At 40.7% G+C, this 23,692-nt stretch overlaps 1 protein-coding gene across 9 annotated transcripts in view; it reads left to right on the forward strand.

Annotated features, from left to right (window-relative positions):
* The window catches only part of Stox2 (storkhead box 2), a 230,459-nt gene that overhangs the window by 193,893 nt on the left and 12,874 nt on the right, over window positions 1–23,692 (forward strand). For 6 of the 9 annotated variants that reach the window (XM_040294260.2, XM_078031026.1, XM_040294255.2 and 3 more), the window contains one exon: window positions 16,263–16,415. In XM_040294260.2, the coding sequence (XP_040150194.2) occupies window positions 16,263–16,415 (153 nt within the window). Of the gene's footprint in view, window positions 1–3,388; window positions 3,544–3,649; window positions 3,770–16,262; window positions 16,416–23,692 lie in introns of those variants that run through there. The other 3 variants (XM_040294274.2, XM_040294269.2, XM_040294283.2) reach the window with 3 other exon arrangements.

Below are 23,692 nucleotides of genomic sequence, written 5' to 3' on the forward strand. Positions count from 1 at the left end.
TCACTAAGTGCTGCTACTATTTAATCTTCTGCCAAGGAACCAGTCGAGTGCCAAGCACAACCTCTGCCCACACCTCATCGACTGAGCAAATCACCTCTGGGATATTCTATATGATGTTTGTAAATCTTTGCCATAACACCAAAGCTGTTATTAAAAGGAGCAGGAGGTGCTGGGGCAGGAGGAGGGCTGCTGATTATGGCTGGAGTCAGTTCTTAAGCTTCCCTGTCTATCAGATCTTGGTGTCAAAAACTTCAGAGTGCCTTTCTTACCTGTCTCTTTTGATTCAAGGCCACTGGGTATTCATCATAAAACCTGTCTTGCTATTAGTAGGACAGCAAGAAAAGTTTGTGATTCTTGTTTTGACTGATCCTTCACACTCCTTTGCATGGAGGTTCAATAAAAGTCTGCTGGCTGAGGTTGGGGGGCAGTCAGTCAGAAGTCTTAGACCCAGGGACCTGGTAATGCAAGGATCCAAGCTGTGACCTTCACCCCATGGGCCCCCTGTGCCAAGTAAGCAATTGACTTCAAGTTAAGTTTAAAAATTGAGGGATAGTTCTATAACTATTTTTGTTTCCTGTGGTTATTATAATAATTGAGAGGCAGCAGCTTTTCTGGTTCAAATCTTCCCTCTGACACATAGGAGCTGTGTAACCCTGAGCTGTTTAACTTTCTGAGGAAGGAAATCATATTCGTACTTGCCTGATAGGGTTCTCCTAAGGGTTAGAAGTATCTGTATGTAAGTACTATAGGCCCACACAGAGATGGAAACTTGCATGTTCAGATATGAGTAAATTTGGATACATTTTTTAAATAATTTTTTCCATCCTCTTTCTTTCAATATTTGGATGTTTTTAATCTACTTATTTAAACTGTTACAGATTATAGAAGAAACTTGGGTCTCGGTCAAGAGGTGGTACAATAACCTAGAGATTCCCCCTGCCAACGATCTTAAGTTGCCAGGGCTAAAGATATCTCCACTTAGATCTTAATTTCTTATACATTTATCATATAGTTACATCACTGCATTCTTAAGGTGCAAATTTTTTTAGGTATATTTTTGACCTCACAGTGGTTAGACTGTGACTGACAGAAATGGCCTGAATTGTGTGAATTTGGGTGGATTGAGCTTAGTAGAGTCACTTCAAGTCGCTTTGGTCGGGGGCCCTGGTGTGGGACACGGCATATCAAGTGAACATTGGAGGGCGAAATCAAGACCAAACTATTTATCATAAAGCATAAAAGTACTTAAAGGAGGCCTGATTTAACAGCTAGTGTGGTATGGACAGTGAGACATAATAACCAAAAACCTACCACAGTCTTACAACTACACAGAGTCCAGAACAAGGGAGGGGATAGTGCCACGTGGAGAACAGAGCCGGTGTCCACAGCCTTGTAAGAGGGAAATTGACTGCCAGTAAAGAGGGAATCCACAAGGGCAACTCATTGGAAGGTGGAGGCACTGAAGAGGTGCTAACAATGTTCTGATCCCATGTATTGTTCGCCAATAAAGGAAAATATAGGCTGCATGCTTACTAGGCTTCCAAAAGTGTAGGTGGTGAGAGAAGAGATGATCTGGAAGGTGAAGACCAGATTGCTTTTTGTAACTAGTGGATAAGTTAATGAACTGAGAAGGGATGAGTTAACAGACTGAAGAGGGATGAGTTCACAGCTCCCTGAGGGCAGAATGGGAATCATTGTGTGGAGTGATGGGAGAGGTCGATTTGGGCTCACCAGAGCGCATGTGTGACTTGGGATGGGGTCTGAATCTGTGGAAGGAGGTGTTTGAGAACAGGTTGAATCCCAGGAATTAAGAGAGGTTCTGATTCTGGTGGGATTTGAGCTTGGGGACCCAGTCAGGACTCTTCCAGCTCTGAGATCTGGGAGAGCCTGGCTAATGGCTCCTTGTGCTCTGGTGCTTCCAGTTTCAGGTTTCATCTCCACTTTGTGCTCATCATGGCTTCTCCTGCCCAAATCTAGTCAGTCTCTGAGTATGGGATAACGGGCGGGTGTGTGTTTCCTGAGTTGAGATAGTGAGGGCTGCTTGTTTGGGAATGACTTTTGGTTTGGAAGAGTTTGGGCAATTAGAACTACTAATACAGTAGAATTCTTTTTTTTTTTCCCTTTAATTATTCTTTTCCACTGTGACTCTACTTTTTTCTGATACTCCTGTCATTCTGTCCTGTCACTCTCAAGCCCCGCCCCTCTTTCCTCTTGAGATGTTGACATGTCCTTTCTTGTACTGTAAATAAAAGACCAAATGCTTTGTCGATGTTTCTGCTGAAGTGGAGTCCTTTTGTGTATGTGTCTTGAGTGTGTGTACGTGTGTGTGTGTGAAAACAACATGTACCCATATGTGCATGAGTTATTCATCGTGGGTGGTACAGATGATATCATGAAAAGGACATTTTGATGCAGATATATAATTGATTTTTTTTTGCCTTACTGATCTTAGACATCGAAATTAAAAAATAGAAAGAAAGAAAAGGCACATGAAGCAGTGACATAAAAATCCTATGACTCCTACCAGTTGTGTTGTAAGCTCAGAGAACCTCACGCTGAGAGCGAGTTCCTGACATAGTGACCTCATTCCCAACGCTGGCTTTATCAGCAGGCAGCAGCAGAGCTGCATTGGCTGCCCAGGCTGCAAGCCTGACGGGGATGTGTCGGGAATGATGAGACCCGGGCTTGCAAAGACTTGCTCGGCAACTGGAATTTGTGACAGATAGCTCGCTGCAGCTAAACTTTGATCCAGTGAGTATACTGTAGAACCGCCTGTTACACACACGATGGAGAGTCGTCCTTCATCACAATGAGAAGCCAGCCTTAAAAAAAATAAGATAGGAAAATGTGTCAGGTGTATAATTATGAACTGGTGAGTATATTAGATGCCAGATCAATTTTAATGTGTGTGTTCTTTCTTCAAGTATCGGGAGGTATGTGCCCTTTTTAATGTTTTGATGATTAACAAAATATGAATTGATGCTAATGCATGTGAGGCACCTGGGCCCCTTGGAGAGAAGCACGTGCCCCGTGCAGCCCTGTGCCTGGGCTCTGTCCCTGACCTAGAGTCTCTGCATTGCACAGACAAAGGAGCTAGCCCAGACACACACGGAGGCTGTAGCTTTTCTTGGAGCGATGACTCATTTCAGCTCACAAAGGATTCTGGGCAGGGTAGTGAGAAGTCAGGTTGGCTGATCCATCCCTATGACTTCACTTTGCAGAGAACGAGCAGAAGAGGAGTGACACTGCAGATTCCCGAGGCACTGCAGTGGGACATTGGCTCAGTCAGTGCAAGTGGCTGTGATATATGGGATAGGCATGCTGTTCCATGCAAATAGATAAAAGAATGGTAAAGAGGATTCCTCTCCTCTTTTTTTTTTTTCCTCATTTCTAAAAATCATTACCAGCAAAGTATATTCACAAAGCCTTTGAAAGGTGCTTTCTGCCAGCTTTTGAACTGAACTTGTGCCAGTATCTCAAGCCTTGAATTATAAGAAGAGCTGAGAGTTCTGGAGCTCATGTTTTAAAAGTAGATCTACCAAGGTAAAGTACCTGATTCCTGTTGTGTTCCGCGGGCCCTCAGCAGCCAGTCTGAAGTGCTCATTTAGGATACTGTTACTCAGAAGTTTACTCTTTCTTCTTATTACAGATTCTAGGACGTCCGTTTCTGTTACTGGCTCCTTCTTGCGCTTGGATGCAACCCCCTAGCATGCACCAGGCTTTAGCATCAAAGCTACCTGGGAGATGGAGCCAGTCCAGAACGGGTCAGGTAGGTTCCCCCTGCTTTTGTTCAAGAGTTGTTATGTGCAAAGAAATATGGTAAAATGTCTCTCACACCTGTGATGAGGGTGAACGGGTCCCTGAAAAGTGGACTTCCCGTTGGAGTCCTCCTGCAGCCTCAATCTTACATACAGCTCAAGTCCTCTGTGGAGGCTGCCCGCTCCATGAGAGCTCACCAGTGTGAGTCATTGTCACACCAGAACTGAAAAGTCAACAGCTGTAGGACTTGCAGATAGGAAACAAACTTCTTCACGTTTCCATCAGCTGTGTCTCTCTCTCACACTCCTCGGAGGGAGAATTCTAGTAAATACTATTTGAAATTTTTTTTTCTCAATTAATATGTAGTCCCTGAAATGTTGCATGTTATTTGTCCTGTGATCCTACATGCAATGCACTGAAATCCATGTAAAATCCTGATTTATATCTTCAGGGTCTGTTTCCAAGACTAACATTGTATTGGGGCTGCTCTGAATGACTAAGGAAGTGAACATATTTCACTATGGTCTGCTTCAGGATTCCGATTATGACAGCTGTTTTCTTACAACATTCATGGGCTTTTTACACAAAGCTTTTTTTTTTTTTTTGATAGCAAAACAATAAATGTTGGTCCTCAAAAGTTTCATTCCGTGCTCCATTTCCAAAGTGAAACGTGGCACATCTGAAATCATGGTTTTCTCACTTCATCTACTGTGTAGTTTTAGTGTTGGTGTGTATGAAAGGTATTTCTGAGAGTGTTGAATCCTTTACATAATTTGTAAGGATAATTAGAATATCTTAAAATAGTGCAAACTCCATATTGGATAGGACCCTTGCACCTCTCTTTTCCTTTTACCGTTCCATCCATCTCTGAAGCTCGGCCTTTCATGGAAGAAAAGGAAGCATGTTTCCTTTCTTCCTTGTCAAGGATGCGTCTGTGTGTAGTACATTGCACCTTTAAGGAAAACTTGGGGATGTTAAGTCTGTTTGAAAGGATGTTCGGTCAGGAAAAACACAAGTGTAGTATGTTGAGGATGTAATTGCATAATACCCTACACCCATCCATTCTACTCATCCTTAAAAATTCAGTTCGAAGTCTCTCCCAGTGGGAGAGACTACCCCCAACAGATAGTCATTTCTTAATCTTTTAAACCCCCACCATAAAATCAGTTTGCTAGTCATTCATGTATCTTTTTGTCACAGCTCTTTGAAGGATGTTTGGAACATTAATGTGAATATTTTATAATTGCTTATATTTTCATGTCTTTGTATCTTGTTTTTCTACTTAGATTGTAAATTCACTGGAAGTAGGGATCAAGATTTGTGTCTTCTTCTATAATTAGCATCTCCTTGCAATTTCCTATATGTAGAAACTACTTGGTAAATACCTGATTCAGAGGGACAGCAAATGAGAAGAATTCATTTGTTGTGGAGTTAGAATGGTCTGTTTGTTCATTTTGATGGAACTGGAGGAGAGCTTGTTAAGTGAATAAGCCAGGCACAGAAAACCAAGCACTACATGTTCTCATTCATTTAAGGAAGCTAAAAATATGGGTCTTAAAGAAGACCAGAGTGCAACATTGGTCCCTGGAGACTGTGAAGGGTAAGGGAGAAGGATGGAGAGAGGTTAGACAGTGGGTACCAAGTTACAGTTAGATAGGAGGAATTAGTGTCCATGTTCTCTAGCACTGTGCAGTAACCTTTGTCTTCCATAATTTATGACATATTTCAGAATAACTGGAAGATTTCAGAATTCTTCAAAATACAGAAACAATAAATGTTTGAAGAAACAAAAATGCTAACTTCCTTATTTGATGATTACACATTACACATATACATATCAAATTATCATCTCAGTATTCCACAGATATATACAAATACTATGTGCCGATTTAAAAAAAAAAAAAGAAAGAATCTTCACCCGATAGAGTAATGGTAAGGTAAGCCTTGAGAGTTATGCAAGTCTCTCTGGAAATCATGGTCATTCTTACTGTGAGATACGTCCACATCTGGGAAGGCTGCTCATACACTGCTTGTAAAGGATGGTTATCATTAAGAGCAAATGGGAATGTGAGGCTCTAAATATGGACATTGATTATGGTTTGCTTGGATTTTGTTGGACAAGCCTTCCCTAAGGAAGGGAGGGCATGGAAAACTCTGAAGGTGGGTGAAAGTCACTTTATTTCTTAGCCTACAGGGCATTTTACTACAAGCAAAGCACCGTGATGGCTGTGAGCGTCCCAGGTCCCATTGGGAAACCATTTAACTTCTGGTGCCATTGATCTTTGCACCAAAAGATCTTACTTAAGCGCTGAGACATCTTTCCCTTTTGTACCTACAAAATTTTGAAGCAGGCCAAGGTTTCTCTGACAGCCTTATTACTATGACATACTGTTCCCCAGCTGCTTCCTCTAAAGCCCCCGGTGCAAGGTGCGTTTTTCCCTTTGGCCTTAAGACCATTCTCTTCCAGCCCATGATAAATCCCAAAGTTAGAAGTTCAATGTGTCTTCACTTTTCTTGCCTTTCAGCTACTATTCCATTCACTCAGTGCAGGTGCGCACAGCTACCAGACAGGAGGAAAGCAACCTGATTAAACTCATTTAAACGAGCATAAGAAAGATCAAACTGCCCTCTCAGCCTTGGAAAAGATGTTTTCGTTTCTTTCAAAGGCTTCATTTTAGGATTAAATGAATTTCTTATTGGTATAAATTCAAAACAGTGTGAAAGAATAAGCTGATTGAAATTAGATAGGCTTGGGGAAGATATTTTTAATACTACTATTTATTAAATATTTCTTAGGGTCTTAGGGTCAGTACAGCACTCAGTATTCGTTACCCCATTTAATCCCATCAATGATTCTGCAATAAACGTCACTATGTACACTTTGCAGAAAAAGAAATGGAAGTTCAAAAATTAAATAATTTGCCCCAAATCATGCAAGCAGTGAGGAGCAGAACTGGGATCTGAATTTCATGTTTTGATGATGAAGTACATGGTCTTTACCACTGTCCTGTAATTCCAAACTTAGGAGAGAAACGTTGCTTAATGGTACAATGTTGGAAGTTTTCTCCATGTGTCTGTTCTGACCTGCTTTACTTCCATTCATCCCTCTAAATTCTTACACGTTTCTTTCATAACTGCTTCTATGCCTGTTGGAACGAGAGGTAGGGTATTCTGTGGTGGGGGAGTCTGGAGCAGTGATTCATTCAGTCAAGTTTTGTTGTCATTGTGGAACTGTTGGTCTGTACACATTTGAATTGAAGTTAGGCCTAGTTCCATTACACTTGTATTTTACAGAAATCATTCAGAGTAGAGTCATGATACCTAAACTGATGAAGCAAAGAATACAAAGGTTGAGAAACAGTTAAAGAAACTTTGACTTATAAAGAGCGGGCCCGAGATTAACCCTGGAGAAGTCAGGCTGCTTTACTGAATCATAGCTGGGAAACCTCATCAGTGGGAGTTGGAGCCTGTCCTACGTCTCCAGAGTAGAGTAGGTTCTGCTGTATCATGGAGAAGGAAGAGAAGTACACAATGACTCTAAATAGGAATTCAGATTCTTTTCTTTTTTTAGGTGGGGAGGGGGAAATCAGAGATTAAACTCAGGGGCACTCAACCACTGAGCCACATCCCCATCCCTATTTTGTATTTTATTTAGAGACAGGGTCTCCCTAAGTTGCTTAGCACCTTGCCATTGCAGAGGAGGACCTTGAACTCAAGGTCCTCCCATCTCAGCCTCCAGAGCCGCTGGGATTACAGGCATCCTCTACCACCCCCAGCTCAGATTCTTTTCTGTATAAGGCGCTTACTACACAGGAAAGGAAAATGGCATCTTTCCTAGGAGCTCTGGTTAGCCAGGCTCATTACACAACTGTGTGACATCTGAGAGATCTTACCAACTGTTGTCAGTTAGGACTGGTATTTCATCGTGATTTTATCCCAGGTGATAAATGGCTTTGACATAATTCTGGGTGAGGGACTAGAGATCCGGGCAGCAGCTTGTATTGAGACCATCTGGCAGATAGCAGGGCCTTGCCTTGCCTGGTCTTTATGTGTGGGACCTTTTTATTCAACAAACATTGGAGTGCCTGCTATGTAAATAACACTGCTAGGGTTTAGTCCACAGTGCCTCACAAACACCACCTTTGTAGTAGTTGTTGGGCTATAATGTGAATGAAGCCTTAGCAAAGGTTTAGTGCTAAAGCGTGTAATTGGTCTGATGGCTCGTATTTCCTTCCTAACTTTGCAGCCTGCAGTCTATTGTGAAGAGCCAAGTGGTCCAGAGGGTTAGATGTTATGGATCACAATAAGATGTCAGGAGTCGTCTCTGGGGTTAGGGAGGGCTACTCCCTAGCAGGGCAGTTCTCCCCCACTGCCCTTCTCTCCCTGCCACTCCACCCCTCTTGACTGGTCTGCCTCTTACTCAATGACTGTTATTCATCAGAAATCGAATTTCAGTGATAGGAGCAAAGGCTGGCATGACTGAACAATGTGTGTAGACTGAGATGATGACGGTTCCCTCTGTACAGCTGTGAGCTGATTGATTTGTCAGTTCTCCAGCTGCCCATCTCCACATCAGACAGCTGATAAGCAGAGGCGAAGGACATGGACTCATATTGGTGTGTGTGTGCCCTAAGTCACAGTAATTACTATTCTTGACTCTGCTCTTACTAGAAGTTTCTTAATGGACATCATGAACCTCATAATCATTACTAGAAGCCTTCTGCATATGTTCACTTTTGAATTAAAAGTTTATTCAAATTAATAACTCAGAAATTGGACTTTCTTTAAGAGGCCCTGCACCTGTTGAAATAAAGATTGGGAAACCTTAGAAAAGCTGTTTAGAGTTTCTAAATATTCTAAAATACTTGTTTTTTTTAAATACTAAGTCTCCTTCCACTGACTATTACAATAAAGACCCAGCCTTGGGCTGGGGATGTGGCTCAAGCAGTAGCGCGCTCGCCTGGCATGCATGCGGCCCGGGTTCGATCCTCAGCACCACATACCAACAAAGACGTTGTGTCGGCCGAAAACTAAAAAATAAATAATAAAAAAATTCAAAAAAAAAAAAAAAAAAAAGAAAAGACCCAGCCTTACGGTTTTGAAATCAGTGGCATTTAAAACAGACCTACAGTAAACTGGTAAAGGTGCCTTTTGCAACCCCAGTTTTCTTTCAGATTTCAAATGCAAACATTTGAAAGTCAAGTACGGTAATCTGGTTTCAAAGGGAACTAATGGGAGCCATATGCTCCCCCCACACCAAGGGTGCTGTGGTCTTTTGGAGACAGTATAGGAAAGGAAGACGTGTCTGTTTCAAACAGCTCTTTAAAAGACATTGTAGTAGACCTTCTGTTAAAAGAACCAGACAGCATCTCTACATAAAATTGGGGTTAACAAATTGAATTAAATTGTAAAACACAAGATTTGCCTGATGCTGTGCATCAGAGAAACTGTTCACTTAACTGTAACCTCAGAGAGCTTATGATTTCCCCAAGCTCAAGGGCATTTAAGGTAAAACTTGGCAAGTCGGTAGGTTCTGTGAATAGTGTGTTGAAAGGAGTAGAGTTGTATTGTCCGTGTAAAGTCCTCCATGCACTTTACAGACTGGGGTGACCATTTTTTATGAGGAGTCACAGTATCAACTCCATGCAGTGATTTTATTAGAATCTATAATTTTTACTTGAAAGTTAATTTTGGCAGCATGGAGATCAAAAGAGTCATGTTTGTCCCGAGGAACAAAGCTGAATAAGATTTTGAATTAGAAAGAAGCCTTTATTATAAGGAGAAAAAAATAATAGCTAGTATAGTTAGCCATTTCTTTTAAATTTTCAGCTCAAATGAGATTAAAATGTTTTTCCCCCAAAACACGGAAATAGAACTGGACACAAGTGCCTTATTATGATTTTCTGCCAGAATTCTGCTTCGTTGATTTAGGATCATGGGACTTTGGAGTTTGAAGGAATCTTTGAAATAATTTCATCCAAACCCTCATTTTACAGATGAGGAAACAGGCACAGAGTGGGTAATTGTGTTTTTTTTTTTTTTTTAAGATTCTGGGTTCTTATCAGCATATCTCTTGCATGCTTTCTTATATTGGGAATTTCTCAATTATAATTTAGTACCATTTCAGAATCATATTTGTAACCAGGTTGTTTTGGTATATGAACTTCATTAGAGTCAGAGGTAACTGTTCAGTGCAGAGTATAGATTAACATTTACCGTGAAAAACAGTACCTAAAATAAACAGGAAAACAAGATAATTAATACTAGATGCAAACTTGGGGCAAGGGTAAAGCACAGATTATTGAAAGAAGGCTAAGAGGAAAGACGGATGTTGGGGTGCCTTCAAGAATGTCATTTATTATGATGCAGTTCACTTGGGAAAATTATGTCTTTCCTTTTCTTACATAGTTACATGAAGACGAATACTTCTAGATGAAATAGATTTTTTGCTTTTTTTAGTAGGTATCTTTTGGAAAGATAGATCTCATCCCAGAGGGAATGAATGTACATTACCATGGAAGTCACATCTTAAGAGTTGTGTTATTCTCCCTCCAGTGCCAAGTTGGGAGTACAGAGAACCTGAATTCATGACTGAAAAGGACAAAAATAGCATTCATAGAATACAGTACTTTTTCTAAACCCACATATAGGATGATAGAGGAATAATTTTGGAATTTGAGTGCCTACAAGTATTTGATACATAATAGCCATTCAGGTATTTCTTGAAAGGATAAATTATGTGCTAGATTTAAAAAAAATAAAAATTCCAACTAAAATAACTGGCCAAATGCTCAAAGGGAAAATAGATGTAGGGGTTTAAGTAGTAAAAATGGATGCGCCAGATAATATTTCCCCAGGTAGAAATGACTAGCTGTAGATAATAAGGCAGAGCAAGTTGGCATCTGCAGGATTTCCACTTGTCTCAGGCCCTCGTCGGCAGTTGTGTGAACAGAGGTAGCTGTCACCAGTTTGGTCTCCACAGTTGCTCCAGAGGGATTTTCTAACACAAATAGGTCATGTGATTCCTCTGTATCAAAACATGGGTGGTGTCCTATGATCATCAAAAATAAGATCTGAGCCTCCTGGTCTGCCAAGATCTGGCCTCAGCTTTTCTTTGCACCTTACCATCAGCCTGCTCTAGCTGAGCCCCCAGCACGCACAGCTCCTCAGGCTCCGCATGCTGCTGCATGCTGTGCATGCCCTCTCTCCTTCCTCTCGTGGAGGGATCCATCTTTCACTCCACTCATGATCCACCCCAATAATTATCTTGCTCCTCATGCAGATCAGCCGCCAAAGCACTTTTCCGGAAAGCAGTGTCCAAATTTTCAGTGACCTCTTTTAAACATTAAATGCTCTTAAAACCTAAATTTAGCTGGGCGTGGCACATGACTATAATCCCAGCAGCTCTAGAGACTCAGGCAGGAAAACGGCAAGGTCTAGGCCAATCTCAGCAGTTTAGCAAGTTCCTAAGCAACCGAGTGGGACCCTGTCTCTAAATAAAAACATAGCCAGGCAGAGTGGTGCATGCCTGTAATTCCAGTGGCTCAGGAGGCTGAGGCAGGAGGATCTCGAGTTCAAAGCCAGCTTCAGCAACTTAGTAAGGCCCTAAGCAACTCAGTGTTGCTGGGCATGTGGCTCAGTGCTAACTGACCCTGAGTTCAATCCCTGGTATCAAAACTAAACAAACAAATAAATACATATAAAAACATAAAAGGGGATGGGGGCATAGCTCAGTGGTTAAGCACTCCTGGGTTCAATCCCCAGTACCAAAAAAACAAACAAAAAATGAAAGTTCAGTTCCTAGTGTCGTATTTTCATGTCCTTCTACACTCTTAAGTCCACTTAGAAGTTTATTGAATGCTTACTTAGTACAAAGCACTGTGTTTGGTGTTATCTGAATTATCCTAGATTTAGCAAATGTCCCCCGAGGACTGTACTTACATGGATGTTTGTAAGAAAATAAAGCTAAAATAAAACATATTTGCTCCAATTTTTTTAGTGCAGTAGCACAGAATGAGAGCAGTTTAGAAAGACTTCATTAGCCTATAAAGTACCTATGAGCTTGTAGTTAGCTTTATGAGTGTGTTCAGAACTCATCCTAACATTAGAAAAAATCCATTCTAAGAATTATTGACAGTAAGTTATAATTAATAATTCATGCAAAATGCTGTAAATTGGTAATTTCCTAGATTATGCTGACCAAAGTTGTTGTAGCAGTATTTACAGTCTCTTATTTGAAGAAATAAAAGTGATCTAGTTATTGGAAGAATTTTCTATTAGCACATTTTAAGATGATTAGTTGGTTCATTAAATAGGTTTGTATAAGAGCCACAGAAAATTTTGGTAAACTTGCATGTGTTACATGTCGAGAGATACCTATGATGTCTTTAATATGGATTTTTAATACATGTTCTAAATCTCACTCGACATTTGTTTTTCTGTGGTAACTACTGTGTTTGGGGAACTATTGATGAAATGAATCTGGGAGGGTCTTAAAAATTGCCTGGTTAAGTATATTTGGTCTCTTTTGAAATTATTTAGCAGAAAATATTAATAAAACCACTAGCCATTAAAATGACCCCAAGAAATTCCTTGAATTATACTGTTATAAAATGGTTATTCATTCATTCTACAGCTGTATTGGGTGTCCAGTGTCAGTACTGCTTTATTGTCAGAACCAGGAAATGTGGCGATCATATCCTTGTCATGGAGCTTACATGCTAGTGGGAGAGACAGATGATAAGTAAACAGGCATACACACGCACATATTCAGAGAATGGACACAGTGAACTCAAGTCACGTTGGAACTGCTTTAGACAGTGGTCAAGAAAGGGCTGCGTCCCAGAACTGCAGACGTGGTTGCATGATGGAGTACTTGCCTAGCATGTGCAAGGTCCTGGGTTCAATCCCCCGTACTACAAAAACATCATGAGGACATGATGTTTCACCTGAGACCTAAAGAAGAAGGAGCCAATCCTGACAAGGTCTGTCTGAGGAACATCCCAGGCTAAGAGCACAAAAATTAAAAAGGCTTTGCCTGAGTTCAGAAAAAGCCTGGTATGTTCAAAGAAGAGAGGAGGTGTGCGCATGGGATGGGAAGGGAGATGGTGTGCAGACAGGTGTTCCAAATGAACAGGTGCAGACCCCGCAGACCCTTGCAGGTCTAGTGAGGAGTTCTGATTTCCCTCCACAGGCAGTAGGCAGTCACTGGAAGGTTATATGCAGGAAAGTGGCCTGTTTTATGTTTTCCCAAGAGGACCCTGGCTGCTCTTGCAGAAGGCTGTGTCAGGAGCAGGAAGGAAGGCTGGGCATCATTGAGACATTGTCACCAGCCAGTTTGGAGTTGAGGTGCCAGTGGAGATGGAATAGAGGGAACAGGTCCAAGAAGCATTTAGATGTAGAGGAGATAGGATTGCTGATGGAGGTGGGGGATGGAAAGGGAGTAGAAAATAATTTCTCATGATGGAGTATAAAAACAAGATGACATGGAGATATTTAAGCATCCAAATTCCATTTTTGTTCTATACCCTGAGTTCAAAGTTATTGCATATATTCATAATTATAATGAAGCTGAGCTTTACCAGAGCACATGTGAACCTGACACACTGAAAGCATGCTGCTTCTTATAGTTGGCTGCAGTACATGAAAAGAAATTAACCAAGAAGATGCAGTGAAACTAAGCAAATAGTTTCAGCCAAAAGTACAAGGACATGCATGATGTAGCGTGTTAATTTTGCTAATCGTCATTTCCTTTTTAAAGAGAAATTTCCTCTTGCAACCCATACACAATCAGGAAATCTTTCAACCTGCTTATTTCAATCACAGGGTATAGAAAAAAGATGGAATTTGGATGCTTAAATATCTCCATGTCATCTTGTTTTTATACTCCATCAAAAGAAATTATTTTCTAGTCCTCGCCATTGCTGAGGATGGCTTTGGTCTCGAGATCCTCCTATCTGAGCCTCATGAGCCACTGGGATTACAGGTGTGCACCACCACACCAGGCCACACCAATTCTTTTAAAAGGTTGAAATACATGGTTCTGGGCAGTGGCAAACCTGCCCACTCAGATGGGTCTGACCCACATGATAATGTCATTTTTTGAATCTTCAGTGTGAATTGAGCTTTCCCAGTCATTGAGCAAAGCTCACATCCTCAGTAACAGCCCCAATTCTATGTGATAGTTTCCATCTGCTGTTCTCCCACCAAATACTGTAGGACTTTTGCAGAGGGCTTCTCTTTGTCACACTTACGTCTCAGAAGTCTGTGAGTTCTAAATTACATCAGTTCTGGTTTCTGCTGATTTTTTATCTTCGTGGACCTTCTCCTTTTCTGAATTTGGGTATTTCTCTCTTCCTTTGGCCATTGAAACAATGTACTGTTCCTCTTCTCACATCCGTCTTGCAGAGAGTGGAGCCACAACAGAGCTGGTGGAGCCTCCTGTGACTCAGGAAAGCGGAAGGAGCTGGGCTTGGCAGGGATTCAGGCCTCAAACTTGGACACTGTCCTACTGCCCTGATGCACGTGCTGGAATATCCCCACAAATGGTGATCTCCAACTCTGTCACCTGGTTTCGTGCATCAAACCATTTTCCTTCTAGTCCATCCGAGCTGGTTCTCCCAGAGGACCACTGTACATTCCTACAAGCAAGGGGTTGTGGTTATGCACAGCTTTAAGTGACAGTGAAGATGAAGCACCCACCATCTCACCCTGCTTTCAGTTCTGGCCAGCCACAGTCGCTTGTGACTTGAGAAATCATGCTTAAAAAGCAAAAAGGGAGAGCTCATGTAAATACATGTGGGACATAAGATAAGGAACTCATAGATATGTATGCTGCTCTGCTGATAGTTTTCACCTTCCTTTCTTTCTTTATCTTTTTTTTTTTTTTTTTTTTTTTTTTTGTACCAGGGACTGAACACTCAGGGACACTCATCAGGAGCACTCAACCATTAAGCCACATCCCCAGCCCTAGAGACAGAGTCTCACTGAGTCGCTTGGCACCTCGTTTCTGCTGAGGCTGGCTTTGAACTCACGATCCTCCTGCCTCAGCCCTCCCAGCTGCCACCTTCCTTCTACAGGACTTCTTTTTAATTGACATCTTAGAGAACCTCAAAGAATAAACCAGGTGGCACTAAGGTGTCAGGAGCAGACTCCCCTGCTCCCCTAACTCCCTCCTTTGGTGGGGTCACTCCTGCCCCCTGAAATCTCACAGAAAATTCTGGGGATCCTTGGAGCATTCCTTGACAATCACCACACTATGGTGTAAAAATTTTTTAAATGAAGATGGATATTTGCATTGCAGGTGGACACCTCTTTTAAGAGTCGCCATCCGTAGCCTCTTTGATACAGGGTCTTCACCGTCTCCTGCTCCCGTTACTTCTTTTGAGGGTCATATGCATGCAGGAGGCCTCAGTCTCCTAGTGCATTATTATCTGCTCTGTCTTGCTCTCTCCGGGTGTCATCCGTGTGGCCCCCACACATCGTTCTGCTGTTCCATCTGCCTTTGTCATTCCTTAAGTTCCTCCTATGGCTCACCATTCCTCCTAGGAGGAAGGCCCCCAGTGCTCCGCTCTCTCCTCTTGGTTTTATTCATGTCCCTGTCTGCCTTGTCTGCTCCTCCCCAGAAAACACCTGCTTATAGCTCCTACCAGCACCAAGGCCTCCCCACCTCCCAGCTCCAGGTACCCTCCTACTCCTTAGTACTGGATTCATATTGTACATCCTTAGATAAACTTTACTACTTCCTGTTTTGTTTTTATTTTTTGTTTTGTTTTGTTTTGGCAATGCTGGGGATTGAACCCAGCGCCTTGTACATGCTAGGCAAGTTTTCTACCACTGAGCTACATCCCTGGCACAACTTCCTACCTTTGAGCCTCATCTCACTCCCAGGCCATGGTGTCCTACCTTTCTCTCTCTGCTCTGAGCAGTCTTCTCTTGTGCCCCTGTCAATTAGCATTGTGACCTTTGACCTACTGTCTGTCTCCTCCACTTAAATAGAAACCAAGGACAGAGATGTTTGTGGGGGAAGGAGCCTACTCACTTTCTATCTGCAGCTCCCAGGCCCCAACAGATGTGTGACCCATAAAGGCACTCAGCATTTGAATGAATGAATCATCAAGTTGCCACGGGTGCATTTGGGAAGATGGGAATGGCAGTTATTAAATAAATCAGCTCCAAGTTAATAAAAACATAAATCATTCTTCAAAGTCTCACTGCTGCAGGACTTTCCGTACTCTGTCTATTCAAATGAGATCTCAGGTCTTAAAAGGAAAGTTTTATTTGTTGATACTTCAGGAGCTTCCACCATGTGTGGAAGTCCCCCCATCCGAGTGGAATTGGCTGTGGCCATAACCAGTTGCAGCGTTCAGAGCTGATAGTATTCATAATTCATAATCCAAGGGATAGAGGGTAGTCGTGAGCAGGCATGTATGTGTGAAGGTGTGTGTGTGACAAATGACTGGGTGTTTTAATGAACCGCTCACTTGAAAATTGTCTTTCTGCAGGTGATGTATCACCAATCAGTATGTCTCCCATCAGTCAATCTCAGTTTATTCCACTCGGGGAAATCCTCTGCTTGGCAATATCGGCAATGAACTCGGCAAGAAAACCTGTCACCCAAGAAGCACTGATGGAACACCTGACAACTTGTTTTCCAGGTAATGAGAAACAAACAGAGCACTTGCCAAATGGACATGTGTGCTGGTGGCTGTTGGACTTCAAAGGGATCATTCTTGTCACGTTTAGCTATAATGGGGCAGGGGAGGGGGGGCACTTCACCAAAACTACCCAGAAGCCTTTCTTCCTTCTATCATTAAAAGTCAAGGCACCTGAGTTACATCAAAAATAAGTTCACCGCTTCAGCTCTGATAGTCTTTAATTGGCACTGAGCAAAAAGAAAATTAAATCAGAATCCATAAAGAACCTGGCAAAAATGACCAGGATTCTAGGCAATCTTTGCCATCCAACCTTTCTTAAATCCGTGAACATGAGTGTTCAAAGGGCTAGTTCAGAACAACCCCAAATTTTCATCCAAAGTAATTAAACTATAGAAAGAATAATATTCAGAGTAAACATATTTCACAAGTTCATGTCATGGCTTGGTGAGCTTTAAGAAAGAATTATTTGGTAAGTTAGTTAAGATTTCGTTTTAAAAGAAAAATACAAATATTTGCTTTTCTCCTAAATATTTTAAGATGAAGGCAATAACCCAGGGGCTGTAGGAACCACATTTCATGCTTCCGAGGCGAGAAGATGTTAGGAATGGTAATAAGCTGAAGAATGGATGCCTCATCTCAACACAGCCCACGTCTCAGCTCCAATGAATTGTTACCACTCCACCTGCAAGGCACAGAATCCTGCCAGAGTAGACAAATTTAGTTTTTCAGAAGAACTGGAAATTCATTATATGTGAAATCCCTAAATTTCCTTAAATGCTACAACTTGTGTGTTTGTGTGTATGTTCAAGTATACATCCATACACACAAACACAAAAATTGTGTATATCCCAGCAACATGTGGGTCAAGTAAAATACATTTTGGGGCCACCAGAATCTGTTCCGAGGTTGAAATAGAAATTATATTAAAAATGAATGCTTGCTCTGTGTGGTGGTGCACACCTGTAATTCTAGCAACTCGGGAGGCTGAGGCAGGAGGATTGCAAGTTCAAAGCCAGCCACCAGCCTCAGCAACTTAGCAAGAGCCTGGCTTAAGAAGAAAAAAAAAAAAAAGAATGCTTGATAGATGATAGATTGTTCATTCTGCTTAGAAGAGACCTTAGTAAATATAAGCTATGAGAATGCTGGATAACAAATGATACAGAGCATTAGGGGCCTGTAGCAATGACTGCTTATTTATCTCCTTTATCTGTGGGTTCCCCAGTGGTCAGCTAATTCAGCTGAGGCCTAACAGAGTGGTCATGCTCTACCTGTACCCCATCCTTTTTAGAAAAGAGGCAAGCAGAGGCTCACTTTGCTGGTAGGGATGGCAGAAGCACAAAAACACAGGTCCTTAGTACAAGAGTTCCTCAACCCTTTGATCTCACTCTGCTAGCATTGCATGCCCCGAAGCAAACCTGACCTTTCCCAAAGTAAAGGTGTGGGGAAGTGTACCCCACACAGGTGGAAGGATGGAAGTGCCAACTCTAAGCGAAATGGTAATCTACATGAGTGACCACACTGGGTTTCCTAAGAGAAACTTTAAATTTCTCTCTTAGTGATTCTTCCTTCAATTTCGATTATCTGAGTAATATATTTTGATATTATATGTGATGTTTAAAAACTCTAATCTGAACCCACCCTTGCAACCTATAAATTATCTTAAATGTTGTAATATTTTATTTTCTCTGAATTTTCTTCACTATCTGATTGTTTCTCTTCGTAAACTCGCAGGTAGAACTTTTTCTTTCAGTAGTAAGATAAGCAAAATCCCAGGGGACACTGTCTCAGAGGGGACAGATGCTGTTGGCAGATTCTGTGCTTTTGTGAAGGATGGCCCTTCTTTCTGCCTGATTCCTGGGTAGCCACTTGTTATCAAACAACCCAGCAGCTTTTGAAACCCTTGCGTTTTTATATAGCTTCACAAGAGATCATTTAGATTTTTCAGAATTGGCTACTCAACTTCCCGTTTCTGAAAAGAAAGAGAAAGAACACAGAGTCAGCATGTAATGGTAAAATGCTCATCACCGGAAGCAGCTGGTAACAGTATCACTAAGCTGAAGTACCTCATAGAGAAATCCATAGATTATCTGTACTTAAAAGAATAAGTGTTTTGCTAACCTTTATGGTGGATGAACAGAAATCCCAAGGCCTTGGTCTTCAGAGGAACTGAGAGGAGCTAACTAAACTTTCTCTGTGACACTGGTGACTATTGACCAGCTCCAGAAGTTTGGAAGGACACCGTTCAAACTAGAGTCTAGGACAGGGGTTTACAAACTATGGCCTGCAAGCCTAGTACAGCCCACGACCTGTATCTGTAAATAAAGCTTAACTGGAGCTCAGCCTGCCTGCTGGACAGTGTATTGGCTTTGGCTCCCCATACTGCACTGTCAGAGTTGAGTAGTTGGAACACAGATCATATAGCTCCCAAAACCTAACATATGTACTATCTGGCTCTTTACAGAAAAAGTTTGACAACCCCAGGCTTAGGACATAATGACAATTATTTAAAATTTTGTTCAGCAATAGTTCCAAATTTTAAACTAGTATTTCATTAAAAATGAGATATTGTATCCTGCCTGCCTTTTTATTCTTTCTTACCTCCTTCCTCCATTCTTTTCTTTCCCTCCTTTGATTTTTTTTTGCCTTTCTTCTGTTGTCACTTAAGTGACATCAGAACAAAACACTTTCAAAAACTCAACATTGTTAGTTTTTTTTTCTGCTTGAAAAATGGTTTTTTAATGACAATACTTACTATCATATTTACATTTTTTGTTTTTAAAGGTAAGAGTATTTATTTTTTAATGCCTTATTATTTGAAGATGAAGTTTAATTAAATATGAAAATATTTGAATTCTCATATTTAGCACATGGTCAATAAGTATAAAGAATAGTCTAGAATTGGGGACTTTGTTCCTATTGTGAAATCCATATTATAAAGAGTTTTCAGTGAAAGTTCTTCTAGTAAAGAATGTATGATATACTGAAAAAAAAATCTTATCACCTTTTATATAGGTTGAATTTTTTGAAATCCAATTCAACAACTTTTATATACCAGTCTCCATTACAGAATTCAAGTATATTTCTTAAAAGGTTTAAAAAGGATATATACTTGCTTCTCACATTTTGTGGGGAAAGGGGGATTAAACCCAGGGGCACTTATACACTGATTAACATCCCCAGCCCTTTTTATTTTTTATTTTGAGACAGGGTCTCGCTGAGTTGCTGGGGCTAACTTCAAACTTGTGATCCTCCTATCTCATTTTCCCAGGCAGCTGGAGTACAGGTGTGCACCAACACACCCGACTTCTTATATTTTTAAAGACCTTCTCATCCATTCATGCAGAATGAATGATTGTTTAAATTGTTATGTTCGAATTGAATCCTTCTGGGAGGACAGCTGGCCTTGAACAAAATGCAGTTAGAACTATCAGGCTGGTTATGGGGTTCAAGTTCATTTTTAAATATATGTTTTGCTTTGGAAGATGTAAAGGTGTGGAAAGGAGATAAGTCAGGTAGTATGCAAAGCTTATCCTTGTTCTTTAAGCCCTCAAAATTTGAAGTCATGATGGAGTAGAATCCGAAAGTGATGGAATACACAGACGTTCCTCACCGCCACCACTCTCCAGGTCAGCCCTACAGATTCCTGGTAGAACTCAAGATTTCATGACAATTGAAAATGTTAGTCATGATACAAGGGCTTAATAATAAAATAATAATAGGTATCAGCAATTTTCAATTAAATCTTTGAAAATTCAAGGTAGAAGTATAGAAAATGGATGGAGAGAAAAGAATGTTTATGGTTTCTTTTTCTTTCCAAGTAAACATGATTTGATTTATGAACCGAAAATCCAAAACAAAAAGCAGAGGTGCAAATGCTCTATGGAATTCTTTCTTATCTCTTTTGGAACAACCAGAGAACTTGTTCTTAACGGTAAGTAAAGATGACTGCATTGTAATCATGATTCTCTATAGTTTCATGAGTTTTCTCAGATCATTATTTAAAAGGCCTGTACCATAAACTAGCCCATTCTATAACAGTTCACTTCTTGTTTTAAAGTAATAACTGTTCTTATGAATCACACCTCAGCTTTCCTTTAGTAGCAGTCATAGTAAATTAGTCAATCATGAGTTCTCAGACCATTGAAGATACAGTCAGTTTTAAACATGGGTTTGTTCTTTTAATTTTTGGTGCCGATAACTACACTATTCTTGACACTCCAGTATGGCTACTGTGTATTCTCTTCTCAGGAGTAGCATTCTGGGTGAATGAAGTCTTCTTTCAGTTATTTGTTAGAAGGCCCTAATAGTAGAGAGTAGAAATTCTTTTAAAAATGGTTACCTGTAACCATTTTTTTGTTGTTGTTGTTGTTTTCATTTTATGACGGTGCTCAAAAATGGCATGTGTATGGTTTAGGTTATACACTAATAAAATTAAAATGTATTTATATTTTGTATAGAAAGTACCACAAAATTTTAAATAACAACTTTTATTTTATCAGTCTTGAAATCATTTGTACAAAATAACCAATGTACATTGGTCAGAAGTTACGCATTATCCCAGTAGCTCGGAAGGCTGAGGCAGGAGGATCACAAGTTCAAATGGCTCAGCAAAATCAAAGCACTAATCAACTCTAATAAAATACAAAATAGGGCTGGGGATGTGGCTCAGTGATTCTAGTACCCCTGGGTTTGATCCCTGGTATCCCTCCCTCACCCCGCAAAAAGTTAAGCATTAGATTAGGGCTAGGAATGCAGCTTAGTAATAGTGTGCTTGCCTAACACGGGCAAGGCCCTATATATGAAAAATAAATAAAAAGAGTAAAACATTAGATTAAAAGTAAATTATGCAACTCAAAAATTAAATAATTATGTCAATCAGTACATTATCTATGGACAGTGTTATCTTTTTTTACCTTGGTCACTAAGGATGCCTTCTAAGGAGGAAGGAGGATGACATAAATGTGTGTGTATGTGTGTGTTATATCATACTTTGTAACTCTGAGAATTCCAGACCATTTCTAATATTTTTATATCCTACTTCATAGTTTTGGAAGGATTGGAGGATCCTAAACCTCTCAGGTCACCCAGCTATTCTAGGTTGCTACACAACATTCTTGGAAGGTAATGTGGGATTTCGTGGATTCTGACTCAAAGTTTAAGACCAATACTAAGTAGAATTGTTTGAGCATTCACTATATGTCAGTCACTGTTCTACAGGCACCAAATTCAGACTAACAGCGCCAGGAGTGTAGGTACCATTATTATCCACATTTTGATGACAATAAACAGAAACTCTGAGAAGTTAGGTTGCCAGCTGCACTAATGATACCAACTGCACTGATTTTCTAGGGCTGCTTAACAGAAGTTTATCATCCTAGAGTTGAAGGCCAGATATCCAAAATGAAGATGTCAGCAGGTTGGTTGGTCATTCTGAAGTCTGTGAGGAAAGAATCTGTTTCAGGGATCTGTCCTTGGCTTGTGGATGGCCAACTTCTACCAGTGTCTCTTTGTATTATTTTCTCCTTTTATATTATTGTCTCTGTGTCTACATTTCCCCTTTTCAGAAGGACATCAATTATATATTACAGCCCATCCTGATGACCTTATTTGAACTTGAATACAGTTGCAAAGATCCTATCTACAAAAAAAACAAAGGTCATCTTAGGAGGTGTTACCACAGTTAGAATTTCAACCCATGAATTTGGGGTAGCGGTGTTAGTCAACTTCCTATTATAACAAATACCTGAGATGATTGACTTGGAAGGGGCTCACTTTGGCGCACAGGTTTCGAGGTTTCGGCCCATAATCATTTGACCTCATTACTTGTCGCCCTGTACTGAGGCAGCCCTTGGCAGGACCACTTAATGGAGCAAAACTGCTCGCCTCATGATCAGAAGGAGAGAGAGGAGGCAGAAGTCCCACAGTCCTCTTCAAGGCCACACTTCCAATGATCTAAAGACTTCCCATTAGGCTCCAGAGCTTAAAGGTTCTATGACATTCCCAGAGCACCAATCTGGAGACTGAATCTTTAACACGTGGGCCTTTGAGATATTCCAGACACAAACTATGCCAGTGGGTGAGGGAAGCGGGGTGAGGTTCGTGAGTCAGCCGTTAACACCAGCTATCAGTGATAGAGCTGGGCTTTCCATCCAGGAGTCTGGCCCCAGGACCCACGCTTTCAGTCTCCACATCATACCGCCTTAACCATGTTTGGTTGACAATGTGAAATTGCCATTTTGTGGGTCAGACACGGTTGAATATTGGCAGTTATTCATGTGATTCGACCTGACCTGTTTCTAAATTATATCATTCAGATCAATTTTATCAGTATATCACCCTTTATGTGACGAGGACTGCAGAATACCCAGGGAATAAAGTAAATGGACTATAGCCTGATGAATTTATACTCTCTGAAGGATTTATACTCTTGATTCTGCCTCTTAAGGTGGAGAAGACATAAACATGCACACTTTTGAAAACATTATTAGTCATTATACAAAGAAGCATCTATCATTTTTATTCCTAGTGTTTCTATTCTAGAAAAGCAGGGGGTTTGGGACTTAGTGATCAACCTGATAGTCTTTTCTTTTACGAGTGTGTTTATTCGGGCCCACTGGTTAGAAACTAGAAGAAATATCCCCACCTGCTGACTTATGACTAAAAGGAGAATGTTCTCACCCGACTTTGACCAGTGTACCAGTCAATATTGAAGGTGTTGATGATTGCAAAATTAGAGGTCATATCAGAAATAGGGATCAAGTCTAATTGTCCTTTTATATAACTCATAAAATGAAGTAAACTTATTTTTAAAAAGGAGTATATGAAGTAGTTCTAATGTGTAGCCTCTATATGTTATATTTGTTTTTCATATCAAGATAGCTGTTTTAACCTTTCTTCCCTAGTTACTTTTATTGAAGATGACTTTTCTGTAAGTTGATATCACATTATGTAAAACTTTTCATTTTCCTCTCACTTTCATGATTGGGTTCAGCAAAGGTTTGTATTGACAGTTGCAACCTAGCTGGGCAAGGTGGCACATGCCTGTAATTCCAGCGACTTGGGAAGCTGAGGCAGGAGGATCGCAAGTTCAACACCAGCCTCAGCAGTTTGGTGAGGCCCTAAGCAACTTAGTGAGACCCTGTCACAAAATTAAAAAAAACAAAAACAAAGAAAGGGCTGGGGATGTGGCTTAGTGGTTAAGTGCCCCTGGGTCCAATCCCTGGTACAAGCTTTTATATTTTCTCAGTCCATAGGAAGTAATAGCAATAGACATTATC

Source organism: Ictidomys tridecemlineatus, chromosome 14, assembly GCF_052094955.1.
Source record: "Ictidomys tridecemlineatus isolate mIctTri1 chromosome 14, mIctTri1.hap1, whole genome shotgun sequence".
Lineage (NCBI taxonomy): Eukaryota > Metazoa > Chordata > Mammalia > Rodentia > Sciuridae > Ictidomys > Ictidomys tridecemlineatus.